This window comes from Scyliorhinus torazame, chromosome 4 (genome assembly GCF_047496885.1).
Source record: "Scyliorhinus torazame isolate Kashiwa2021f chromosome 4, sScyTor2.1, whole genome shotgun sequence".
In the NCBI taxonomy this organism is placed as follows: Eukaryota; Metazoa; Chordata; class Chondrichthyes; order Carcharhiniformes; family Scyliorhinidae; genus Scyliorhinus; species Scyliorhinus torazame.
The window spans coordinates 289367873-289393494 of NC_092710.1; the positions used below are offsets into that span (position 1 = coordinate 289367873).

Here is a 25622-nt window from a genome sequence, read left to right on the forward strand (position 1 = left end):
CCGGTGGGCCGGCTAATCACGTGCACATGTTCTGGTCGTGCCCTAGACTCTGGGTACTGGCAGGGATTCGCAGACATCATGTCCTGGGTTTTGAAAACTGGGGTGGTAATGAGTCCTGAGGTGGCAATATTTGGGGTGTCGGAGGACCCGGGAGTCCAGGAGGAGAAGGAGGCCGACGTCTTGGCCTTTGCTTCCCTGGTAGCCCGGCGACGAATGCTGTTGGCATGGAGGGACTCAAAGCCCCCGAAGACCAAAGCATGGCTATCGGACATGGTGAGCTTTGTTGGTCTAGAGAAAGTTAAGTTCGCCTTGAGAGGTTCACTATCGGGGTTCGCCCGGAGGTGGCAGCCATTCATTGACTTCTTCGCGGAGAATTAATCGTCAGCGGGGGGGGGGGGGGGGGGGGGGGGGGGGCGCCTAGGGTAGTGTAGAGTAGGGAGTGGTTTAGGCAGTTCCTTGCACGAGTGTAGTCGTGGTTTGCACTGTTATTTGCTTTTCCTTTTGTACGGTACTATACAATGTCATTTTATATGCCAAAAATACCTCAATAAAATTGTTTATTAAAAAAAGAATATTGTAAAGGAAATGTTTGGTTCTCAGCCACATGAGATATCTGGGCAGATGGCCAAAGGCTTGGACCAAGAGTGACTTGAAAAGGGTGAAGTAGAGAGGTGGAGAGATTTAGGACAGAAAACCCAAAGCTTCGGGCCTGGGCAGATGAAGGCAAGGCCACCAATGGAAGACTACTTCAAATCGGGAATCTGCAAAAGAACGAAATGAAAGAACCACAGACATCGGGCTAGCGGAATTACAGAAATGAGGAGAAGCAAGGCCATGGAGGGATTTGAAAGTCAAATGATCCAATGCAAGTCAGCGAGCACATGGGGAGTGGTGAATGAGACTTGGTGCAAGTAAGGACAGAGGCAGTAGAGTTTTGGTTGATCCCAAGATTGTGGAGAATACAACATGGGAGGCTAACCTGGATTGTGCTACAGTGGTTGGGCCTTGAGATACAGAGGCATGGAAGCAAGGGAGATCAATGTATTAATATGATGAGTGCCTTGCTCCCTATTATCACCAACAACTGTGGTGTCTCCGTTATCTACATTCTAATATCCACTTTTCTGACTAATGACTTAAGTTTTCAAGATCAAAGTTTTGGATGAGGTATTGTATCATTGCATAGATGGTGTTTTAAAAAAATTATATTTCATCATTACTTGGCCTTTTGGCTAGGATCAGATATAATGGCTGGTTCTGGTATGTCTCTCTTGTGGACACCATGAGTTGGATTCGATTTGAATTTAGGTTGGTATTTGGAGCAGGCAGGGGATGGATTGGGGGATTGCACTTTGGCTTTGCATTCCTGGTAAAGGAAGTTTTAAAAGTTTATATTTCATGATACACAGCAGTCCGTAGGCTCCAATAGTAAAGCTATATTTTGCACCTACACTCAGCAATTTTAATATTTCTCCAATAATCACTGACATGTATAGTTTATTTCATTTATTTTATGAAATGTCAGCATCGCTGGAAGGTCAGCACTTGTGGTCCATCACAAACTGTCCTTAAATTGAGTGGCTTTCTAGGCCATTTCAAAGGCTCAGCCTGCTGTGGGTCTGGAATAGCATGTAATCCAGTCCTGGTAAAGATGGCAGGTTTCCTTCCCTAAAGGACATTAGTCAACCAAATGTACAATAGTTGGTGATAGTTCTCATGGTCACCATTACTGAGATCAGCTTTATATTCCAAATTTATTAATTGAATTCAAATTCTACCAGCTGCCATGGTGATATTTGAACCCATGTCCCCAGAGGACGAGGCCTCTTGACCACCAGTCCTGTGACATTACCAGTTTTCCAGCGCCTCTCCCAATGTAGGAAGTTTCAGGATATTAACCCAGCAACAGTGAAACAGATTCTTTTGTATAGGATTACGTCGAGCTTCTTAAGCATTGTTCAGGTTGCTGCGAGAGATATCACAATATCTAATAATCGTGGGATTTCCAGCATTGATGCATGTTCCGAGCTGATCTACCCCTTGAACTCAGTCCTATTACCCTATCGTAGCTTTAACTGAAATAAGATAATTTTTGTGGGGGGGAAGAGATCAGCCCTGATCTCTAGACCCCCCCTTCTCCACCACAGCCTCTGGACCCCCAAATGCCCAACTTACCGAAGTTGTCCTCGAGCACCCCCCCTCATCTCACCTCAAATGGTGGGGCACCCCTGGGCTCTATCACCAGCATGGGCAACCTGGCACCCCGGCGCTGTCAGCCTGACACCCCAGCAACCCCCGGCAGTGCCACCCGGACATTCTGCCTCTGATCACCTGGGAGAACCCCTCTCTTCCAACCCCCCCCCCCCACACATACACACACACCAAGTGCCGTTACACCTGTTCCACATTTGTGGAAACCAGTGCTAAATGGCGCCATGGCGAGGTATCCCAAGCTGATTGACCCTTAGTGTCCAAACGTTAGGTAGGATTACATGGATAGTGCAGACTCGATGGGCCAAATGGCCGCCTCCTGTACTGTAGGGATTCTATGGAAAGAAGAAAAAGAGCTTGTGTTTACATAACACCTTTTATGATTTGCGCATGTCTCAATGCACTTTACCACAGGTGAGCCACTTGGGAAACATTGCCACTATTATAATATTTATATTTTTAAGGCATTTGACGGGGCCAAAATTTAATTTATGTTAAAAGGTCCCTCTGAAACTAAGAATCAAAAATAATTTAACACATTGCTTCACTTAACCTTATTACCAAAAGTTTAACGTGTATCCTACTGCATCTGTTTCTTAGAATCCGTGTTGAAGTAGCTGAGATAAATGTAATAATTTCTTCCGTTTTGTATTCTAATCTATAGAGCAAACTTTACATGGATGGATTCAGGAGTTTAAAAGAAGGAGAGCACGTGGAATTCACCTTCAAAAAATCTTCCAAAGGCCTCGAGTCAATACGGGTAACAGGTCCAGGAGGTACCCCTTGTTCAGGCAGCGAGAGACGGCCTAAAGGGAAGACAGTACAAAAGCGGAAGCCAAAGGGAGACCGGTAAAGTTACTCATCTATTATTTGCAAAGGGATTGCATGTGATGTGTTTTCGAACCTGTTCGTTAGAATGCACTCTTTTCTCTACACTCTGTGTACAAATGGATATTGTCAATTTGCTCAGGGGGGATAAGAATTCTCTTGCGATACTTAAAGATTCACACCATAATGCTGCTCTTCTATCGGGTAATTCTTTGTTTATTCCGTGCAGTGGCTAATGCCATTTTTATTCAACTGATGTTTGCTGTGTTTCCTCAACTGTGTGAGTTCTGTTTGTTCTGCTGCAGTCAATTTCAATTTCTAGCTTTAAAACGCACAAGAATTATTTGCCAGTCCAGTTTAGGGAGTTCCTCTTACTTGATTCCAATGTGGCAAGGCATCTTAAATTGTGATGACTGCTTTAAAAAGAAAGAGTTGATCATGCTTGTCGCATTTGCTGGGGAGTTGCCCTCCTAGATAGAAGGATAGTTCAGTTTCAGGTGCAGAGATATCTCTCGTTCAGTATGCTTGCAGTTCAGCTCATTTGGGTATTACCAACAGATGCACTGGACCAGCGGCTTCTGATAATTCTTGAAAGAACTTGAACTGGTTTCTCAAGTACAAACATCACGCATAATGCCATGCCAACTCACTACACCGACTTCATAGTCCTCTAGATGTTTCTCATCGATCAGGACTTTGCTGTAATAATAGTGACAAGGACATCATTGCTCAATGTTATCATAGGATAAATCTGACTGCAACATCTGGCATCAGCATATGCACAGTTAAATCTAGAAATCCAAAGCTACTTTCAAAGGTGGCCTGCCTGTCCACACGGCGGATTGTTTCAGTCCTTGCCACTAGACGTGGCCCTAAAATCCAAGTAATGGTGGGATTTTAAGGTATGGAAGATGGTTTGAAAATATTAGGACTGGTGCATTCAGAGGTCCATGAGTTTTAATGGCCACAACACTCATAATTAGTGGAAATCATCTTGGCCTAGAAAAATAAATTTTACAAGTGTGGAGTACAATTCCCTCAAAAGTAATATTGCGGACTTTTAAATAATTTTGTTTTTCTGATTCTTTCTCATCTCTTTACCTTAATCCTTTTTGCAAGTCCCAATCTTGAATTTATTTCCTGCACAATGATTTAAATGTAAGTTATATTTCCTGTTTCTTGTACTTCCTGGTTAGCAGTCTGCATGTCTCAGTGAGGATTATTCAATCTAGTTAAAACACCTTGCGCTGCTTTCTGTGCCCTCAAGCACCACAGATTCCCGGCAGAGGAAGTTACGCTGGATCAGATAAGATTAGTGGAAATCTCGACCCATTCCTGTGAAAAGTCTTTGGACAATTGAGCACAAGGTGAACAGCAAAAGCAAGGAAGGAAAATGGGGCCAATATTATTCTTCTATAGAAACTTGAACATTCTTTTCTTGTGATGTCTGGCCAACTGATCTGTCATTTCTGTTACAGTCCTTGTGCCTTTTTTATTAAAAAACAGGGATACCTGTTATGTTCCATCATCTCCAATATTTTGGGACCGCGTCCCAACATTCTTATAGTTCAGTATCCCTGCAATAACATGAGAGCTGGCCTTAATTATGGATTCTGAGTGGATTGTTTAAAAAGCTGAACCTGGATTTCTGGCAGTACTTGTATCTTGATTCAAAATGTCAAAAGTGCTAGAATTTTAGGGCATGATTATCACAATTGGAAACATTGCTTCATATACCAAACAGCACAGTAGCACAGTGGTCAGCACAGTTGCATCACAGCTCCAGGGTCGATTCCCGGCTTGGGTCACTGTCTATGCGGAGTCTGCATGTTCTCCACGTGTCTGCTTGGGTTTCCTCCGGGTGCTCCGGCTTCCTTCCATTGTCCAAAGATGTGCAGGTTAGGTGGATTGGCCATGTTAAATTGCCCTTAGTGTCCAAAAAGCTTAGATGGGGTTACTGGGTTATGGGGATAAGGTGGAGGTGTGGGCCTGAGTAGGATGCTCTTTCCAAGGGCTGGTGCAGACTCGATGGGCCGAATGGCCCCTCCTGTACTATAAATTCTATGATTCTGTGGCTATGTTGGAATGTTGCTTTACAGTTAGTTACCATTTCATTTGCGCTTGTACATTATATCTATCTTCAATCTCTGTTCCCAGTACCATACTTTGCTGCAACAGAATTCACTTCCTCACAAGATTTTGCCCTCGTGTAGTTGCATTCCAGCGTGACAAGCAGTGGAAATTTCCATCTAGAGTTGATCGGAGAACAGTTATATATTTCCGTTTTTCTCCCTCCCAAATTTCTCCCAAAGCAGAAGGTTGGGGAACATCCCATTGACATTTTGTTGAAAAGTTGGTTATGATCTCATAGGGACACTCATTCACAATGGTTTAATAAATGCCCAGGAGATCCAAGTGAACATTTGAAACTTGTCCAGTAGCTCATTCCGTGTGGTGCAAAACTCTGGTAAAATGAGTCTGTCTCCTTGCACTGTTTCTCGGAGTCAAGTCTCTGACCCTCCTGCATTTAATTTGCAGTTTAGAAATGTAAATTGATTTGCAGTGAAACTAAAGTTGCAGTGTAAATGGATCCTATTCTTCTTCTTATGGGTTAGGCTGCCAGAAATTATTTTTGACATCTCTCAAACTGTATAGAAGAGATCAATCAAAACTCCTGTACCATATCATCCAGCTATGTGGACAATGAAGACAACAAGGAAAAGACACTTTTTCGAAGTAACAATTAGTTAAGTAGTCATTTGATAGTACAGAACTTAAGTATTGTGGAGAAAAGATATTCAGTCAAAGCTTTCATGTAGTACTCATCAGGACAATTGGGATATCATACGACTTTCCGTGGAATGACTTTTAAGTGAAACATAGGTTCCCATAAGGATCAATGTTAAAAACTGTAGGTTCTGTAAGACCTTCCTTATCAGAAAAAAGCAAATATTAAAACATTATACCCTCCCATTGAAATATTTTATATTGCTAAATGCAATGAGTTTGAAAATATGAAAGAAAAATGTAACTTTCTACTTGCAGTACAGTGTCTCCTTGCTGCAGACACTGCTTCCTGAATTATCTGCTACCTGATCCACCAGTTTGCTGCACCTCCACACCCCCTGCAACCACCTGGTTGTGACTTCTTACCCCTTCCCAACAATCCGAGTTGAGGCCTATCCTCATTCCCCATCCCGGGTTACAGCCCTTCTCTCTTAGATTACTGGGAATATAGCCTGGTTATCCTTCCGGATGATATTCTCAGATTTGTAGGCATACTTCTTCCTGTTTCAAAGTCTAAATCCTTTTGTTCAGTTAATTCTGATGGTATTCATGACCGTGTGTCCACTGTTGTTTGACATTTTCCTTGCACATACTCTGAGATGGAGTCCTATCTCATTAATCTTAATCTGTGCCATTGGACTCTAGGCAACTACTTTCATATTCAGAAGGATGACTCGTGGTTTATCACCTGCTTCAATTTTGAAGCATAATTTCATAACGTTGCTGAAAAGGCTTCATTTTCCAGGTGGCTAATATCGTTCCCTTTCTGTCAAGAGACCTGGATGCGTGGTATACTGGTCTATGCTTACTGGTCTTTTGAACCTGAAGTAGTACTGCCTCCACACCCCGCACCTGCAGTCAAAATGCATCTGCAGCTACTGTGATCGGTAAATCTGGGTTGTAATGTACTAGTTTTCAGAAGAGCCTGTAAATTGTTTAATCCTTTTGGTGCTCCACGTTCCAGAACCACTGTTGTCTCAGTCTCAAGAGCTGTCTCAAGGTTTCTAAATTTGGTAGGAACTTGCCTACTTGGTTGACCATCTCTAGGAATCCTTGAAGCTCAGTTATCTTCCTGGGTTGCAGAAATTCGCTTTAACTTTTCTCACAGGATCAACTGTGATTCTGGTGACTTGTGCTATGTGACCCATAAATATAATTATTCAGGGTTAGGCCTGCTTCCTTTTAATCTCTCAGGACTGCTCTGATCCTGCATTAATGCTCCTCTTGTGGATCCATGTATGAGAGTGGTATCCATATGGCAGATTGCTACTTCAATACCTTCAAAAGTGTTGGATGTCATTCTCTGGTGAATTTCTAGAACAGACTTAATTCTGAAGGGCAATCTATTGAAACAATAACTGGTGAATGACATTAGAAATGTAGTCAGCATTCTGGATTTTTGTCCAGGGGCATCTGCCAAAATCCACTGTTCACATCCATTTTAGCAAATAAAGTGCCCCTGCCTAGTTTGCAAGGCTCCCATTCACTGAGTCCATTGGATGGATCTCACACTCTACTGCTGCATTTAGTTAAGTTAAATCCATGCAAATTCTTAAAGGGCTGTTCGGTTTTGGGACCATAAGAATTCCTAAACACCATCTTTTACACATGGTGACTGATGCGATAACCCCTCCTGCTGCAACTTTTCTCTTCAGATCATGTCGGCTAATTCTTCTTTGTCTAACTTCCGGTAGCACATTGGTAGCACTGTTGCTTCACAGTGCCAGAGACCTGGGTTCGATTCCTGGCTTAGATCACTGTCTGTGCAGAGTCTGCACGTTTTCCCTGTGTCTGCGTGGGTTTCCTCCGGGTGCTCCGGTATCCTCCCACAAGTCCCGAAAGACGTGCTGTTAGGTGAATTGAACATTCTGAATTCTCCCTCAGTGTACCCGAACAGGGGCCGGAATGTAGCAACTAGGGACTTTTCACTGTAACTTCATTGCAGTATTAATGTAAGCCTACTTGTGGCAATAAAATATTATTTTTGTTACCTCAAAGAATTCTAACAGATTTGTCAGCCATGACCTCCCCTTGACGAAGCCGTGCTGACTCAGTCCTATTTCATCATGCGCTTTCAAATACTCCAGAAACTCATCTTTAATAATAATAAAGAACAAAGAACAATACAGCATAGCAATTGGCCCTTTGGCCAACCAAGCCTATACCGGTCATGATACCCCCTTGGCAAAAAACCTCAGCACTTCTTAGTGCCCCATCCCTCTATACCCATCCTATCCATGTATTTGTCAAGATGCCTTTTGAACACCGTTAATGTATCTGCTTCCACAACCACCCCTGGCAACATGTTCCGGGCACTCATCACCCCCTGTGTAAAAAAAACCTGCCTCGCACATCTCCTCTAAACTTTTCCCCACAGACTGTAAACCTATGCTCCCTCATGAATGACCCCTCCACCCTGGGAAAGAGTTCCTGCCCATCCAATCTATCCATGCCCCTCAGAATCTTGTAGACCACCATCAGGTCACCCCTCAACCTCCATGGTTCTAATGAAAACAGTCCGAGTCTATTCAGTCTCTCTGCATAGCTAACATCCGCCAGACCAGGCAACATCCTGGTAAACCTCCTCTGAACCCTCTCCAAAGCCTCCACATCCTTCTGGTAGTGCGGAGACCAGAATTGTGCGCAATATTCCAAGTGCGACCGAACCAAGGTTATACAATTGCAGCATGACTTGCCAGTTTTATACTCGATGCCCCGTCCAATGAAGGCAAGCATTCCGAATGCTTTCTTGACTATTTTGTCCAATTGTGTTGTCACTTTTTCAAAGATCTGTGGACCTGTATGCCCATATCTCTCTGACTTTCTATATTCCTAAGATTTTTGCCATTTATTGTATATTTCCCCTCTGTTCGACCTACCAAAATGCATTACCTCGCATTTGTCCAGATTAAACTCCATTTGCCATTTCTTTGCCCAAGTCTCCAACCTATCTATGTCCTGCTGTATACTCTGACAATCCTCAACACTGTGGCACTCCACCACTTTGGTGTCAACTGCGAACTTGCTAATCAGAGCAGCTACATTTTCCTCCAAATTGTTTATGTATACTACAAACAACAGAGGCCCCAGCACCAATTCCTGTGGAACACCACGAGTCACAACCTTCCATTCAGAAAAAAACACCCTTCTACTGCTACTCTTTGCCTTCTGTGACCGAACCAGTTCTGTATCCATCTTGCCACCTCACCTCTGATCCTGTGTGACTTCACCTTTTGTACCAGTCTGCCATGAGGCACCTTGTCAAAGACTTTACTGAGCTCCAAAAAAAAACATCCACTGCCCTCTCTTCATCAATCGTCTTTGTCACCTCCTCCAAAAATTCGATCACGTTAGTGAGGCATGACCTCCCCTTCACAACCATGGGATGCCGCCCATCCACCGTCAGACCTTTCAGTTTCCCCAGAACCTTCTCCTTAGTGATGGCCACCACACTTGCCTCTGCCCCCTGACTCTCCTGAAGTTCTGGTATCCCACTGGTGTCTTCCACCGTGAAGACTGATGCAAAGCAACTATTCAGTTCCTCTGCATTTCTTTGTTTCTTATTATTAGATTTCCAGCCTCATTTTCCAGTGGTCTAATTTCTATTCTTGCCTCTCAACTTTTTATATATTGAAAAAACGTTTGCTATCTTATTTTATATTATTAGCTAGCTTATGCTCCTGTTTCATCTTCTCCCCCATTATTGTTTTTTTAGTTGTCCTCTGCTCACTTTTAAAGGCTTTCCAATTTCTAGCTTCCCACTAATCTTCGCCACTTTGTATGGGTTTTCTTTTGCTTTTATGCTGTCCTCCACTTCACTCATAAGCCATGGATGCCACGTCCTCCTTGGGATGAATTTCTGTTATGCCTCCCAAATAACCCCCCAAAACACCTGCCATTGCTGTTCCATTGTCTTCCCTGCTAGGCTCCTTTTCCAATCAAATCTGGCCAGCTCCTCCCTCATGTCTTTGTAGTTACCGTTACTCAATTGTAATACTGTTACATCTGATTCCAGCTTCTTCCTCTCAAACTGCAGGGTAAATTCTATCATGTTGTGGGCAGCATGGTGGCGCAGTGGTTAGCACTGCTCTCTCACGGCGTCGAGGCCAGGTTTGATCCGGGCTCTGGGTCACTGTCTGTGTGGAGTTTGCACATTCTCCCCGTGTTTTCGTGGGTTTCGTCCCCACAACCCAAAGATTTGCAGGGTACGTGGAATGGCCACTCTTTTGAGGTCCACCAACAAAACAGAAGAAAGGAAACAAACTGAGGGACATAACAAAATAATTCTATCATATTGTGGTCACTGCCTCTTTTTTTTTTAACAAATATTTTATTGAAAATTTTTGGTCAACCAACACAGTACATTGTGCATCCTTTGCACAACATTATAACAATACAGATAATAATGACCTTTTTTATATAAACAAAAAACAACAAATAAATAAATATTAAATAACAAAAATGAAAACTAGCCCTAATTGGCAACTGCCTTGTCACAGGCTATACCCCCCCCACCCACCCACCCCCCATCCCTCCCTTTCCCCCCCCCCCCACCCCCCCCCAAGTCCTGGGCTGCTGCTGCTGCCTTCTTTTTTCCCCCATCTATCTTTCCACAAGATATTCGACGAACGGTTGCCACCGCCTGGTGAACCCTTGAGCCGACCCCCTTAGGACGAACTTAATCCGCTCTAGCTTTATGAACCCCGCCATATCATTTATCCAGGTCTCCACCCCCGGGGGCTTGGCTTCTTTCCACATTAGCAATATCCTGCGCCGGGCTACTAGGGACGACGCAAAGGCCAAAACATCGGCCTCTCTCGCCTCCTGCACTCCCGGCTCTTGTGCAACCCCAAATATAGCCAACCCCCAGCTTGGTTCGACCCGGACTCCTACTACTTTTGAAAGCGCCTTTGTCAACCCCACCCAGAACCCCTGTAGTGCCGGGCATGACCAAAACATATGGGTATGATTCGCTGGGCTTCTCGAGCACCTCGCACACCTATCCTCCACCCCAAAAAATTTACTGAGCCGTGTTCCAGTCATATGTGCCCTGTGTAATACCTTAAACTGAATCAGGCTTAGCCTGGCGCACGAGGACGACGAGTTTACCCTGTTTAGGGCATCTGCCCACAGCCCCTCCTCGATCTCCTCCCCTAGCTCTTCTTCCCATTTCCCTTTTAGTTCGTCCACCATAGTCTCCCCTTCGTCCCTCATTTCCCTATATATATCCGACACCTTACCATCCCCCACCCATTTCTTTGAGATGACTCTGTCCTGCACCTCTTGTGTCGGGAGCTGCGGGAATTCCCTCACCTGTTGCCTCGCAAAAGCCCTCAATTGCATGTACCTGAATGCATTCCCTTGGGGCAACCCATATTTCTCGGTCAGCGCTCCCAGACTTGCGAACTTCCCGTCCACAAATAGATCTTTCAGTTGCGTTATTCCTGCTCTTTGCCACATTCCATATCCCCCATCCATTCCCCCCGGGGCAAACCTATGGTTGTTTCTTATCGGGGACCCCCCCAATGCTCCGGTCTTTCCCCTATGTCGTCTCCACTGGCCCCAAATCTTCAGTGTAGCTACCACCACCGGGCTCGTGGTGTAGTTCCTCGGTGAGAACGGCAATGGGGCTGTCACCATAGCCTGCAGGCTGGTCCCCCTACAGGACGTCCTCTCTAATCTCTTCCACGCCGCTCCCTCCTCCTCTCCCATCCACTTACTCACCATTGAAATATTAGCGGCCCAATAATACTCACTTAGACTCGGTAATGCCAGCCCCCCCCTATCCCTACTACGCTGTAAGAATCCCTTCCTCACTCTCGGAGTCTTCCCGGCCCAAACAAAACCCATGATGCTCTTTTCTATCCTTTTAAAAAAAGCCTTCGTGATCACCACCGGGAGGCACTGAAACACAAAGAGGAATCTCGGGAGGACCACCATCTTAACCGCCTGCACCCTCCCTGCCATTGACAGTGCTACCATATCCCATCTCTTGAAATCTTCCTCCATCTGTTCCACCAACCGCGTTAAATTTAGCTTGTGCAATGTGCCCCAATTCTTAGCTATCTGGATCCCCAGGTAACGAAAGTCTCTTGTTACCTTCCTCGACGGTAGGTCTTCTATTTCTCTACTCTGCTCCCCTGGATGCACCACAAACAGCTCACTCTTCCCCATGTTCAATTTATACCCTGAAAAATCCCCAAACTCCCCAAGTATCCGCATTATTTCTGGCATCCCCTCCGCCGGATCCGCCACATATAGTAGCAGATCATCCGCATATAAAGATACCCGGTGTTCTTCTCCTCCCCTAAGTATTCCCCTCCATCTCTTGGAACCTCTCAGCGCTATCGCCAGGGGCTCAATCGCCAGTGCAAACAGTAATGGGGACAGAGGACATCCCTGCCTTGTCCCTCTATGGAGCCGAAAATATGCCGATCCCCGTCCATTCGTGACCACACTCGCCACTGGGGCCCTATACAACAGCTGCACCCATCTAACATACCCCTCTCCAAAACCAAATCTCCTCAACACCTCCCACAGATAATCCCATTCCACTCTATCAAATGCTTTCTCGGCATCCATCGCCACTACTATCTCCGTTTCACCCTCTGGTGGGGCCATCATCATTACCCCTAACAGCCTTCGTATATTCGTGTTCAGCTGTCTCCCCTTCACAAACCCAGTTTGGTCCTCGTGAACCACCCCCGGGACACATTCCTCTATTCTCATTGCCATTACCTTGGCCAGGACCTTGGCATCCACATTTAGGAGGGAAATTGGTCTGTAGGACCCGCATTGTAGCGGATCCTTTTCCTTCTTTAAGAGAAGCGATATCGTTGCTTCAGACATAGTCGGGGGCAGTTGTCCCCTTTCCTTTGCCTCGTTAAAGGTCCTCGTCAGTACCGGGGCGAGCAAGTCCAAATACTTTCTGTAAAATTCAACTGGGAATCCGTCCGGTCCCGGGGCCTTTCCCGTCTGCATGTTCCTAATTCCTTTCACCACTTCTTCTACCGTGATCTGTGCTCCCAGTCCCACCCTTTCCTGCTCTTCCACCTTGGGAATTTCCAGCCGATCCAAAAAATCCATCATTCTCTCCCTCCCATCCGGGGGTTGAGCTTCATACAATTTTTTATAAAATGTCTTGAACACTTCATTCACTCTCTCCGCCCCCCGCTCCATCTCTCCTTCCTCATCCCTCACTCCCCCTATTTCCCTCGCTGCTCCCCTTTTCCTCAATTGGTGTGCCAGCAATCTGCTCGCCTTCTCCCCATATTCATACTGTACACCCTGCGCCTTCCTCCATTGTGCCTCTGCAGTGCCTGTAGTCAGCAAATCAAATTCCACATGCAGCCTTTGCCTTTCCCTGTACAGTCCCTCCTCCGGTGCTTCCGCATATTGTCTATCCACCCTCAAAAGTTCTTGCAGCAACCGCTCCCGTTCCTTACTCTCCTGCTTCCCTTTATGTGCCCTTATTGATATCAGCTCCCCCCTAACCACCGCCTTCAACGCCTCCCAGACCACTCCCACCTGAACCTCCCCATTGTCATTGAGTTCCAAGTACTTTTCAATACATCCCCTCACCCTAAGGCACACCCCCTCATCCGCCATTAGTCCCATGTCCATTCTCCAGGGTGGGCGCCCTCCTGTTTCCTCCCCTATCTCCAAGTCTACCCAGTGTGGGGCATGATCCGAAATGGCTATAGCCGTATATTCCGTTCCCCTCACCTTCGGGATCAATGCCCTACCCAACACAAAAAAGTCTATGCGCGAATAGACTTTATGGACATAGGAGAAAAACGAGAACTCCTTACTCCTAGGTCTACTGAATCTCCACGGGTCCACACCTCCCATCTGCTCCATAAAATCCTTAAGCACCTTGGCTGCTGCCGGCCTCCTACCAGTCCTGGACTTCGACCTATCCAGCCTTGGTTCCAACACCGTGTTAAAGTCTCCCCCCATTATCAGCTTTCCCGTCTCTAGGTCCGGGATGCGTCCTAGCATTCGCCTCATAAAGTTGGCATCATCCCAGTTCGGGGCATACACGTTTACCAAAACCACCATCTCTCCCTGTAATTTGCCACTCACCATCACGTATCTGCCCCCGTTATCCACCACTATAGTCTTTGCCTCGAACATTACCCGCTTCCCCACTAATATAGCCACCCCCCTGTTTTTCGCATCCAGCCCCGAATGGAACACCTGCCCCACCCATCCTTTACGCAGCCTAACCTGGTCTATCAGTTTCAGGTGCGTTTCCTGTAACATAACCACATCTGCTTTAAGTTTCTTAAGGTGTGCGAGTACTCGTGCCCTCTTTATCGGGCCGTTGAGCCCTCTCACGTTCCACGTGATCAGCCGAGTTGGGGGGCTTCCCACCCCCCCCCCCCTTGCCGGTTAGCCATCATCTTTTTCCAGCTTCTCACCCAGTTCCCACGCAGCTGTATCTCCCCCAGGCGGTGCCCCCCCGCCCATCCTCTCCCGTACCCACTCCCCCCTTTCCCCAGCAGCAGCAACCCAGTAATTCCCCCCTCCCACCCCCCCCACTAGACCCCCCGCTAGCGTAATTACTCCCCCCATGTTGCTCCCAGAAGTCAGCAAACTCTGGCTGACCTCGGCTTCCCCCCGTGACCTCGGCTCGCACCGTGCGGCGCCCCCTCCTTCCTGCTTCTCTATTCCCGCCATAATTATCATAGCGCGGGAGCCAAGCCCGCGCCTCTCCCTCGGCCCCGCCTCCCATGGCCAACGCCCCATCTCCTCTCCCTCCCCACCTCCCCCCATCACCACCTGTGGGAGAAAGAAAAGTTACCATACCGCAGGATTAGAACATAAAACCCCTCTTCGCCCCCCCCATTCGCCCCACCACTTTGTCCAAACGTTCTTTTTCATAATCCACTCATTCCAGTTTTTCTTCTACAATAAAAGTCCACGCTTCATCCGCCGTCTCAAAGTAGTGGTGCCTCCCTTGATATGTGACCCACAGTCTTGCCGGTTGCAGCATTCCAAATTTTATCTTCCTTTTGTGAAGTACCGCCTTGGCCCGATTAAAGCTCGCCCTCCTTCTCGCCACCTCCGCACTCCAGTCTTGATAAACGCGGATCACCGCGTTCTCCCATTTACTGCACCGAGTTTTCTTCGCCCATCTAAGGACCATTTCTCTATCCTTAAAACGGAGGAATCTCACCACTATGGCTCTGGGAGTTTCTCTTGCCCTCGGTCCTCGCGCCATCACTCGGTATGCTCCCTCCACCTCCAACGGACCCGTCGGGGCCTCCGCTCCCATTAACGAATGCAGCATCGTGCTCACATATGCCCCGACGTCCGCCCCCTCCACACCTTCAGGAAGGCCAAGAATCCTCAGGTTGTTCCTCCTTGCGTTGTTTTCCAGTGCCTCCAACCTCTCCACACATCGTTTCTGGTGTGCCTCCTGTATCTCCGACTTCACCACCAGGCCCTGTATATCGTTCTCATTCTCGGCTGCTTTCGCCTTCACGACCCGAAGCTCCTGCTCCTGGGTCTTTTGTTCCTCCTTTAGCCCTTCGATCGCCTGGAGTATCGGGGCCAACAACTCTTTCTTCATTTCCTTTTTTATCTCCCCCACGCAGCATTTCAAGAACTCTTGTTGTTCAGGGCCCCATATGAAACTGCCACCTTCCAACGCCATCTTGGTTTTTGCTTGCCTTCCTTGCCGTTGTTCCAAAGGATCCGCTGCAATCCGGCCACTTTCCTCTCCTTTTTCCATCCGTGTCCAGGGGGAACACCCTCCTGGTTTACCGCACGGTGTTTTTAGCCGTTAAAATTGCCGTTGGGGCTCCTATCAAGAGCCCAAAAGTCCGTTTCACAGGGAGCTGCCGAAACGTGCGACTCAGCTGGTCATCGCCGCACCCGGAAACTTGCGGTCACTGCCTCTTAACGGTTATTTCACCTGAAGTTCCCTAATCAAGTCTGCCTCATTACACATTACCAAATGCAGAGTTGCTTGTCCCCTAGTAGGCTCTACCCCAAGCTGCTCCAAAAAAACATCTCGTGGACATGCCACAAATTCCTTTTCTTGGGATCCACTACCAACCTGATTTTTCCAGTCCATCTGCATATTGAAGCCCCCATGATTATTGTAATATTGCCTTTTTTACAAGCCTTTTCGATCTCCTGATTTATTTTCTGCCCCACATCCTGACTACTGGGGCCGCTACTTAACTCCCATTTCCTTTGCCATTTCTCAATTTTGCCCTATGCCTTCCAATACCATATTGCTTCTGGCTATTGATTTGATTTCATTCCTTACTTACATTGCAATGGCTCCCCCTCTGCCCACCTGCCTGTCCTTTCGATAGGACACACAACCTTGGATATTTAGATCCCAGCCCTGGTCCCCTTGTAGCCATGTCTCTGTGATGCCCACAACATCGTACCAGTTAATTTTAATGTGTGAAACAAGCTTTTACCTTTTTTAGTGTACTGCGCGCATTTTGGTACAACACCCTCAGTCCTGCTTGCCCGCTTCTCATCTTTCTCCCCCTTTTTGCTCTATCTGAAGTTAGATTCCTGCCACCTTCTGTACTCTCTGTTCTATTATGTGTTCTGGAATCTTTACTAACCTCTCCTGAGCCCTCGGCCCCTTTAACTAGTTTAAAGTCCATGTCATTAACCTGCATTTCTACTTTCTCCTTTAACTTAAAAACTGAACGCCCCCTTACCATATATTTTAAAGCCCTACCATGGAGAACCTTATCAAATGCCTTACTGAAATCCGTACACACCACATCCACTGGCCGAACTTCATCAATGTGTCTCGCCACATTCTCAAAGAATTCAATGAGGCTTGTGAGGCATGACCTGCATCTCACCAAAGCCATGCTGACTATTTTTAATCAAACTATGTTTTTCTAAATAAACATAAATCCTATCTCTCAGAAGCCTTTACAGTACTTTGCTCACCACGGATGTAAGACTGATGGGTCTTTAATTCCCAGGGATTTCCCTATTCCCTTTCTTGAACAGGGGAACAACATTCGCCTCCCTCCAATATCCGGTACTACTCCAGTGGAGAGTGAGGACACAAAGATCATCACCAGCGGCGCAGCAATCTTCCCGTAGTAACCTTGGGTATATCCCGTCAGGCCCAGGGGACTTATCTATCCTGATGCTTTTCAAAATTTCCAGCACATCCTCATCCTTAATATCAACCTGTTCGAGCCTATTAACCTAGTTCACGCTTTTCTCATGAGCAACAAGGTCCCTGTCTCTAGTGAATACTGAAGCAAAATATTTATTTAGGGCCTCCCCTTCTTCCTAAGGCTCTAGGCACAAGTTCCCTCCACTATCGCTGATCAGCCCTACTCTCACTCTGATCATCCTCTTATTTCTCACATAAGTGTAGAATGTCTTGAGGGTTTTCCCTAATCCTTCCCGCCAAGGCTTTTTCATGCCCCCTTCGAGCTCTCCTCAGTCCATTTTTGAGTTTCTTCCTGGCTACAATGTAATCCTCTAGAGTGTGCCAGATCCTTGCTTCCTCAACCTTGCGTAAGCTTCCTTCTTCCACTTGACTAGAAGCTCCAATTCTCTTGTCACCCAAGGCTCCTTCACCTTACCATTCCTTCCTTGTCACAGTGGGACAAAACTATCTAGCACTCGCAGCAAGTGCTCCTTAAACAACCCCCACATTACCGTTGTGCATTTCCCTGAGAACATGTGTTCCCAATTCATGCTCCTCAGCTCCTGTCTAATAGCAGTATAATTTCCCCTCCCCCAATTACAGACCTTCCCATACTGTCTGTTCCCAGCACTGTCACCGACATGCTCTCCCACCGAGACATCTGACACCTGGCCTGGTTCGTTGCTAAGCACCAAATCCAATATGGCCTCTCACCTACATACTGAGTCAGGAATCTTTCCTGGACACACCTGAGAAAATCTGCTCCATCCAAACCATTTGCATAAAGGAGGTTCAAGTCAATATTAGAGAAGTTGAAGTCACCCATGACAACAACTCTGTTACTTCTACACCTTTCCAAGATCTGCCGCCCAACCTCTCTGCTGCTATTGGGGGGTCTATAGAAAATTCCCAATGAAATGACTGCTCCTTTCTTGTTTCTTTGCGATTAGAAAAATTTATAAATTTAGAGTACCCAATTCATTTTTTTTACTCCTACAGGAGGGTACGGGGACAGGGTCGTAGAAGTTTCCTCTAACATGGCTTGCGCCAGCCACCCATACCCCTGCCAGCAGGGATGGGTGCTGGTATCGGAGGCCCATTCCACCCCACCGTTGCATGGCACCAATGGGGCCTACGGTGCGGCGGGCAAAGCGTCAGTCGGAAAAGCTGAGGATGGGACATGTGGGGGCAGGGACTGCAGTGCAGGCCAGGGCCACCGCGTAACCTGCCAGACTTGGTTGGGCACAGGGGTAGCCGCCATGCTAACATGTCTGCTCTTTAGCAGAGAATGGACTTCAGTATCCAACCAGGAACGGTTGGCATCTGCCTGGCCACCACAGGCTGTACGAGCAGGAGCAGCTCGGGGAGGGCTCTGTAGCTTTGGAGCTTGCACCATGGGGACAGGATCTAACCGATGAGGATGGAGAACCAGCCGCACAACAGGCCGGGGAGGAGGTGAAATGCGGCGCCTTGGTAGCCACCGGCAGCACCAGTAATTCGAGGACCTGCCGGACCAGGCGTGTCGTTGAAGACTCCGGCTAACCAGGGAGACTGTACGGCATATCTGTGCACCTGGGTTTGGGGAGGACACCCGCTCCCGGTTGCCGTCAAGGTGATGGTCGCCCTGAACTTTTATTCCATGGTGTCCTTCCAGGCGCTGACCGGAGACCTGTCAGGGATCTCTCAGACCTCAGTGCATAAGTGCATCCGTCCATAGTGGAGGCCTTGTATCCCCGGTCGGCACAATACATCAACCTGAATATGGACCAAGCCCACCAGGCAGCCTGGGTAGCAAGGCCCGCTGCCATTGCTGGGATGTCCCAGGACCAGGGGGTGATTGACGGGGCGCAAAACCCCTTACGAGCTCAGCCGCTGGAGGGTGCACTTCACGAACCGCAAGGGGTATCACTCCATAAATGTGCAGTTGATGTGCAACCACGAGCTGAACATCATGCATGTCTGCGCTCGATACCTGGTCAGCATGCATGACGCCTTCATGCTAGCGCACTCGACAGTACCCGACACCTTCGAGGCGCAACCCGGGTCAAGATTTGTCTCTTGGGTGACAAAAGCTTATCCACTACGGTCGTGGCTGATGATGCCTATCCGGAGGCCACAGACCGATGTGGAGTCCTGCTACAATGACGCCCATGCTGTGACCAGCGACGTGAACAAGTGGTGCATCAGCATGTTGAAGATGAAGTTCTGGTGCCTGGACCACTCTGGAGGGGCCCTCTAGTATAGCCCCAGGAGAGCCTCCCACAAGGTGGCAAGGTGCCACAGTGGTTCGCACTGCTGCCTCACAGCACCAGAGACCCAGGTTCGATTCCAGCCTTGGGTGACTGTCTGTGTGGAGTGTGCACATTCTCCACGTGTCTGTGTGGGTTTCTACCGGGTTCTCCGGTTTCCTCCCACAGTCCAAAGATGTGCAAGTTGAGTGGATTGGCCATGATAAATTGCCCCTTCGAGTCCAAAGGTTATGCGGGGTTATGAGGTAACGGGGATAGGGCAAGGAAGGGGGCCTGAGTAGGGTGTTCTTTTGGAGGATTGATGCAGATTCAATGGGCTGAATGGCCTCCTTCTGCACTGTAGGGATTCTATGATGGGCTTGCTATCCAACTACTCCTGGACAGAAGAATCTGGAATGGCACTGAGAGCTTCTTAAGTGACGACGTTCTTCGTTGTATCGGTAGAGCTTGAGCTAATCCTCCACCAACCTTCCCATCTGCTTGCTGGGTTGAGTAATGATCACCCCTGTCTTTGTTTTTAAGTTGTATTCAAGAAGACAGTTCACCACCCCCTTCTCAAAGGCAATTAGGGATGGGTAATAAATGCCATCTTTACCAGCAAAGCCAACAACATCCTGTGAATGAATAAAATAATCTGTAACTTTGTTTAAAAAGAGCTGTTCAGGCACAATTACATTGCACTTTTCATTGCAAAACTGGTTTTGTCCTCCAGTTTCTTTACAAGAACATGAAATGTTTCTTAAAGGACAGTGATATATTTTCACCAGAATAATTAGATCATATTTTACTACAGAGCAGTTGCAATGTTGCAAAGTTTAATATTTAACCTAGTAGTTCTGACTGATTCAACTCCAGTTAGATGAGTGTCAATTTATAATAAACTTGGAATTAAGTAATGATCCATCAAGTACTGCGTGAAACTTCAAATGTTTCAATGAAATAATTCTGGAGTGCAGTGACTTCTTATGTAGGCAAAATGTGGTTATTTTATTTTAGTTGATGATTGGTTCCTCCCTCCATAGTTAATAATCGCTGTATTTTCCTGAAACCAAGAGTAAGAGATATTCATACAGCCACTTCACCCTCAGTCACTGGCAATCAGTCTGGTGGCTGGTTTCCTCAATTGGGGACTGGACGTCTGTTTCAGTTTCTCCACTGTGGATGAGTCTTGTGTCCGATTTTCTCCCTTGGGGATTGTCATAATATCCATGCATGTATATAATGAAGTGCAGACAGGCAGTGATTGACACACAGGATGACCAGTAAGCACACAGCACAGTGCAGCCAATCACCAGACAGGACACCACCACTATAAAGCCAGAGGGCACTAGGTTTCCCGCTCTCTCTGGACCCAGCCACTGAGACAGTCGAGCTAGCACAGTGCAAACACCATGCGGTAGCTAGTAAGTCTGGTCAGGCTAGTACAAGGTCTCCAGTCAGTTCAGTATAGTGTCGACCCACAGTTAAATATGTATGTTAGTTCTATCGTTCAATAAAACCGTGTTGGATCTTGTACAGTGTTTGAGGTCTGTTTCTCGCATCGCTGCATCAAGTGCAGTCCACACTGAACCGACTTGCCTAACACATCATGGTACCACGGAGTAATACTGATAATTGACGGACCTACCTCGAGTGAATCAGCATTGACCAGCAAGCAGCCATCCGGTGACATTGAAAACATCCAGCCTCCTCCGCATCTCCGGCAACCTCAGTGCAAATTGGAAGCTCTTCAAGCAAAAGTCCCTCTGGTGCTTCAAGGCCTCCGACCTCGATGCCAGGAAGATCGCGCTATTTCTCTCCATCGCGGGGGACCACGCCATCCACATCTACAGCTCCCTCACGTTCGCTGACGGCGAAGACAAAACAAAATTCAAAACAGTCCTGCTGAAGTTTGACAGCCACTGCGACATTGAGGTGAATGAGAGCTTTGAACGGTACGTTTTACAGAAGAGGCTTCAGGGTAGGGATGAACCTTTTCAGTCCTTTGTCACCCATCTCCGCATCCCAGCGCAGTCATGTAACTATGACTCGACGGCTGATTCCATGATCCGGGATCAGATCGTTTTTGGGGTCCACTCCGACTCCCTTCGGCGGCAGCTCCTGAAAGTCAAACAGTTGACCCTCTCTGTCGCTATGAAGACGTGTCCATGTAAATAAGTGTTCGCTCAATACAACAAGGCATGCCAGATTACGATCCCGACAGCCCAACGGACCCTGATGCTGAGTGCTTCAAGTTCCCATACCGGGTGGGCATCATAACTACACATGTGCTGCCTTCCACCACACCTACGCAACGCCTCTCGATCCTCAGTGTGGATCCCGACGACGAGTGGTCTGCTGAAGGATTTAAACGACATGACACCTCGGTTACAGCGTATTCTTCTAAAGCTACGCCGCTACGACTTCGAACTTGTCTACACGCCAGGTAAAGAGCTGATCGTTGCAGATGCCCTGTCCAGGTCCATTGCCGCACCGCATGAACAAAGTGACTTCATCTGCCACATAGAAGCCCAAGTGCAGTTGTGTGCCTTGTACCTTCCAGCCTCCGACGAACGGGGGTCCACATTCGTGAGGAGATAGCCAAGGATCCTCTGCTGCAGCGCGTGATGCAGCACCTCAGCAATGGCTGGCAGAAGGGACAATGTCACCAGTTCTATAACGTAAAAGACGACCTGACGGTGGTGGAGGGAATCCTTCTGAAACTCGACAGAATCGTAATTCCTCAGAGAATGCGTGCTATGGTGCTGGGCCAACTCCATGAGGGTCACCTTGGGGTCGAGAAATGCTGACGCAGAGCTCGGGAGGCGGTCTATTGGCCGGGCATCAGCCAGGACATTGCCGACACAGTCCTCAATTGCCCTACCTGTCAGAGGTTTCAGCCAGCTCAATCCAAAGAAACGTTGCAGCAGCACGAGATTGTGACCTCTCCGTGGTCCAAAGTCGATGTAGACCTTTTCCACATCAAGGGGCGTGACTACGTACTCCTGGTCGACTACTTCTCCAGTTACCCAGAAGTATTTAACTGTCCGACCTCACGTCGAAGGCGGTAATCAAAGCCTGCAAAGAAACGTTCGGCAGGCATGGGATACCGCTCACGGTAATGAGCGACAACGGTCCTTGCTTTTACAGCCAGGAATGGTATGACCGCAGAGTTCTACAACTTCCATCACGTTATCTCCAGTCCCCACTACCCACAGTCAAGCAGGAAGGCCGAAAAAGGGCCCACATTGTAAAGCGGCTGCTGTGCAAAGCTGCAGATTCAGGCTCCGATTTTAACTTGGCGATGCTGGCATACAGGGCGACCCCACTGTCCACTGGATTGTCTCCAGCCCAGATGCTCATGAATCGCACTCTGAGGACCACAGTTCCAGCCATCCATATTCCCGACCTTGACCACCTCACGGTCCTACAAAAAATGCAGCAGTCATGGGCCCAACAGAATGCCACCTATGATGCCCATGCCACGGATCTGCCCGATCATGTTCACGTACAGTTGCCTGAGCGCAGCTGGTCAGCCACAGCTGTTGTGCTCAAACAAGTGGCCCCAAGATCATTCCTTGTCCGCATGGCTGATGGCCCCCTGCTATGGCGCAACAGACGGGCACTGCAAAGAGTTCCACGCCCACTACCTGACCGGTGTGCCCTGCCACCTACGATGCCTCCTCCGGATGTACCCGTCCACGAGGCCACCAATCTACCAGCAATCCTGCCGATCCATGCGCCCACCGCGATGCCAGCGATCCCGTCTCTCCAAGCACAGGCGGCTCCTAATGCGCCTTTGCGGCGATCAACGAGAATTTGTCGCCCACCACAAAGACTAAATCTATAGACTGAGCTTTTGTACAGTTTTGTGACTTTACCAATTGGACCTCTGTAAATATTGTTTCATTTGCTATGTATCTGCACTATCGCAACCTTCTTATGTATATACATTCGTTTAGACATCTTTCTGTATATCGTCAGGCACATATATATATGTGAAATGAAATGAATGAAATGAAAATCGCTTATTGTCACAAGTAGGCTTCAAATGAAATTACTGTGAAAAGCCCCTAGTCGCCACATTCCGGCGCCTGTTCGGGGAGGCTGGTACGGGAATCGAACCATGCTGCTGGCCTGCCTTGGTCTGCTTTCAAAGCCAGCGATTTAGCCCTGTGCTAAATATGTGCCTGACGATATACAGAAAGATGTCCAGGTTTCTCCCTTGCGGATCAGTCTGGTGTCCCAAGTTTCTGCACTAGGGATGTGGCAGCTTTCCTAGAATGGAAGAACAATACAGCACTGGAACAGGCTCTTCAGCCCTCCAAGCCTGCACCGATCATCATGCCTGTCTAAACTAAAACATTCTGCACTTCCGGGGTCCGTATTCCTCTACTCCCACCCTATTCATATATTCGTCAAGGTGCCTCTTAAACTTCGCTATTGTAGCTGTTTCCACCATCTCCCCCCGGCAGCGAGTTCCAGGCACTCACTACCCTCTGTGTAAACCAAATTGCCAAACCAGTTGACGTTGACCTCCACCACTTGCAATCAGTTGCTTTCCAGTGCTCCTCAAACCTCATTTTCCTGTAATCTTACGACTACTTCTTTTCTTTCCCATTATCATTCGTTCTTCTGTCTTTTACTCTCGTCTTAGGGAGTTTGAACAATGCCAGAGCAGAAAATTGAGATCCCAAAATCCTGCGCCTTTTTGGAAATCAATTAAAATCGTCTTTTCCCGATCTATAAACATTGGGTCATTCAGAATGCAATCCAATTGATAGGCATTTTAAAAGTCCTTCGACCAACTTATCCTTTTGGGAATGCCGACTGGATTATCTTCCCTTTGCAATGTCTGACTGATGTTGAGGTCAGTGGTAAGATGGTGGGATACCTCTCCTTTTTCCAAACTCTCGACTGAACTTGGATGTGTTTTAAAAGAATACATTTTTTCATCCCTCTGAGTGCTGGTACTCTTAAGAACAGACAAATTGCACGTTTTCTCATTGGGATTTAAACAGCAGGATAAATATTTATTACTCCAGACTGTCATGTGAGAGTACCTTTAAGAAATGGGTGTTTAAGAAATGTATTTTTTCGAAACTTAAACAAATGGAACATGAGAAAGAATTAAAGCAGCTTGAATACGAAAGAGAGAGAGAGGAAAAAGAAAAGGAGAGAGAAGAAAGGAGAAAAGAAAGAATTGCCCTAGCAGAACAAAAAGAAAGAGAAAAGGAGATACAGATGAGACATGACAGTCAGTTAAAATTGGCAGACGTAAAGGGAAACGTACAGTTGGATGATAGTGATGAGGATAGTGAGAAAGAGTGTCATAGTCGAAGGCTGGTGGTGATCTATTTAAATATGTCTAAGCATTGCCAAGGTTTGATGAGAAGGAGGTAGAAGCCTTTTTCATTTCATTTGAGAAGGTAGCTAAACAAATGAAATGGCCACAGGACATTCAAACAAAGCTGCTAGGTAGGGCTAGTGAAGTGTTTGCATCACGACCGGAGGAGGTATCTGGGACGCAAGAGAAGGTGAAAAAATCCATCTTAGCTGCATATGAACTAGTGCCTGAAGCCTGCAGACAAAGGTTTAGAAATTTAAGGAAAGAATTTGGTCAAACATACATGGAGTTTGAAAGGATCAAACAGAGTAATTTTGATAGGTGGATAAGGACTTTGAAAATAGACCAAACGTATGAAGCTCTCAGAGAAATTATGCTTTTGGAGGAGTTTAAAAATTCAATTCCTGATGTAGTGAGAACTCATGTGGAAGAACAGAGGGTTAAAACTGCGAGATTAGCAGCGGAAATGGCAGATGATTATGAATTAGTTCATAAATCAAGGCTTGGTTTTCGACATCAGTTTCAGCCGGTGAGGGATAGAAATTGGGGACATGAGAAATACTCATGTGGTAAAAGTAAAGGTGATCTAATGGGAGATAATAAGGAGAGCGTACCTCAGATTAAAAATGAAATCCAGGAGGGTGGAAAATAAATGAAAAGTTTCAGATGTTTTCACTGTAATAAACTAGGCCATGTAAAGTCACAGTGTTGGTGGTTGAAGAAAAGCACTGTGAAGGCTGATGTGGGAAAACTGGATAAGACAGTGGGGTTTGTTAAAGTGGTAAAGGAAAGCCCAAGTGAAGCGAAGGAGGTGCAAAAGCCTAATCAAGAGGTGATTGATAAGAAGGTGCCAGATGTCTTTAAAGAATTTACTTGTGTGGGTAAAGTTTACTCATGTGTATCAGGAGGAGCAGGTAAAGAAGTCACAATTTTAAGAGATACGGGAGCTAGTCAATCTTTAATGGTAAGAGATGAGGAGTTACGTAGTTTGGGAAGAATGTTGCCAGGAAAGGTGGTAATATGTGGAATTCAGGGTGCGAGGAGTAGTGTTCACTTATTAAAGGTAAGG

The 25622-nt window shown here is 47.0% G+C and overlaps 1 protein-coding gene across 11 annotated transcripts in view; it reads left to right on the forward strand.

Moving 5' to 3' along the window:
- Nucleotides 1-25622, forward strand: part of LOC140410983 (protein lin-28 homolog B-like) — a 441051-nt gene that overhangs the window by 270644 nt on the left and 144785 nt on the right. For all 11 annotated transcript variants that reach the window (XM_072499863.1, XM_072499868.1, XM_072499859.1 and 8 more), the window contains one exon: nucleotides 2876-3060. In XM_072499863.1, the coding sequence (XP_072355964.1) occupies nucleotides 2876-3060 (185 nt within the window). The remainder of the gene's footprint in view (nucleotides 1-2875; nucleotides 3061-25622) is intronic.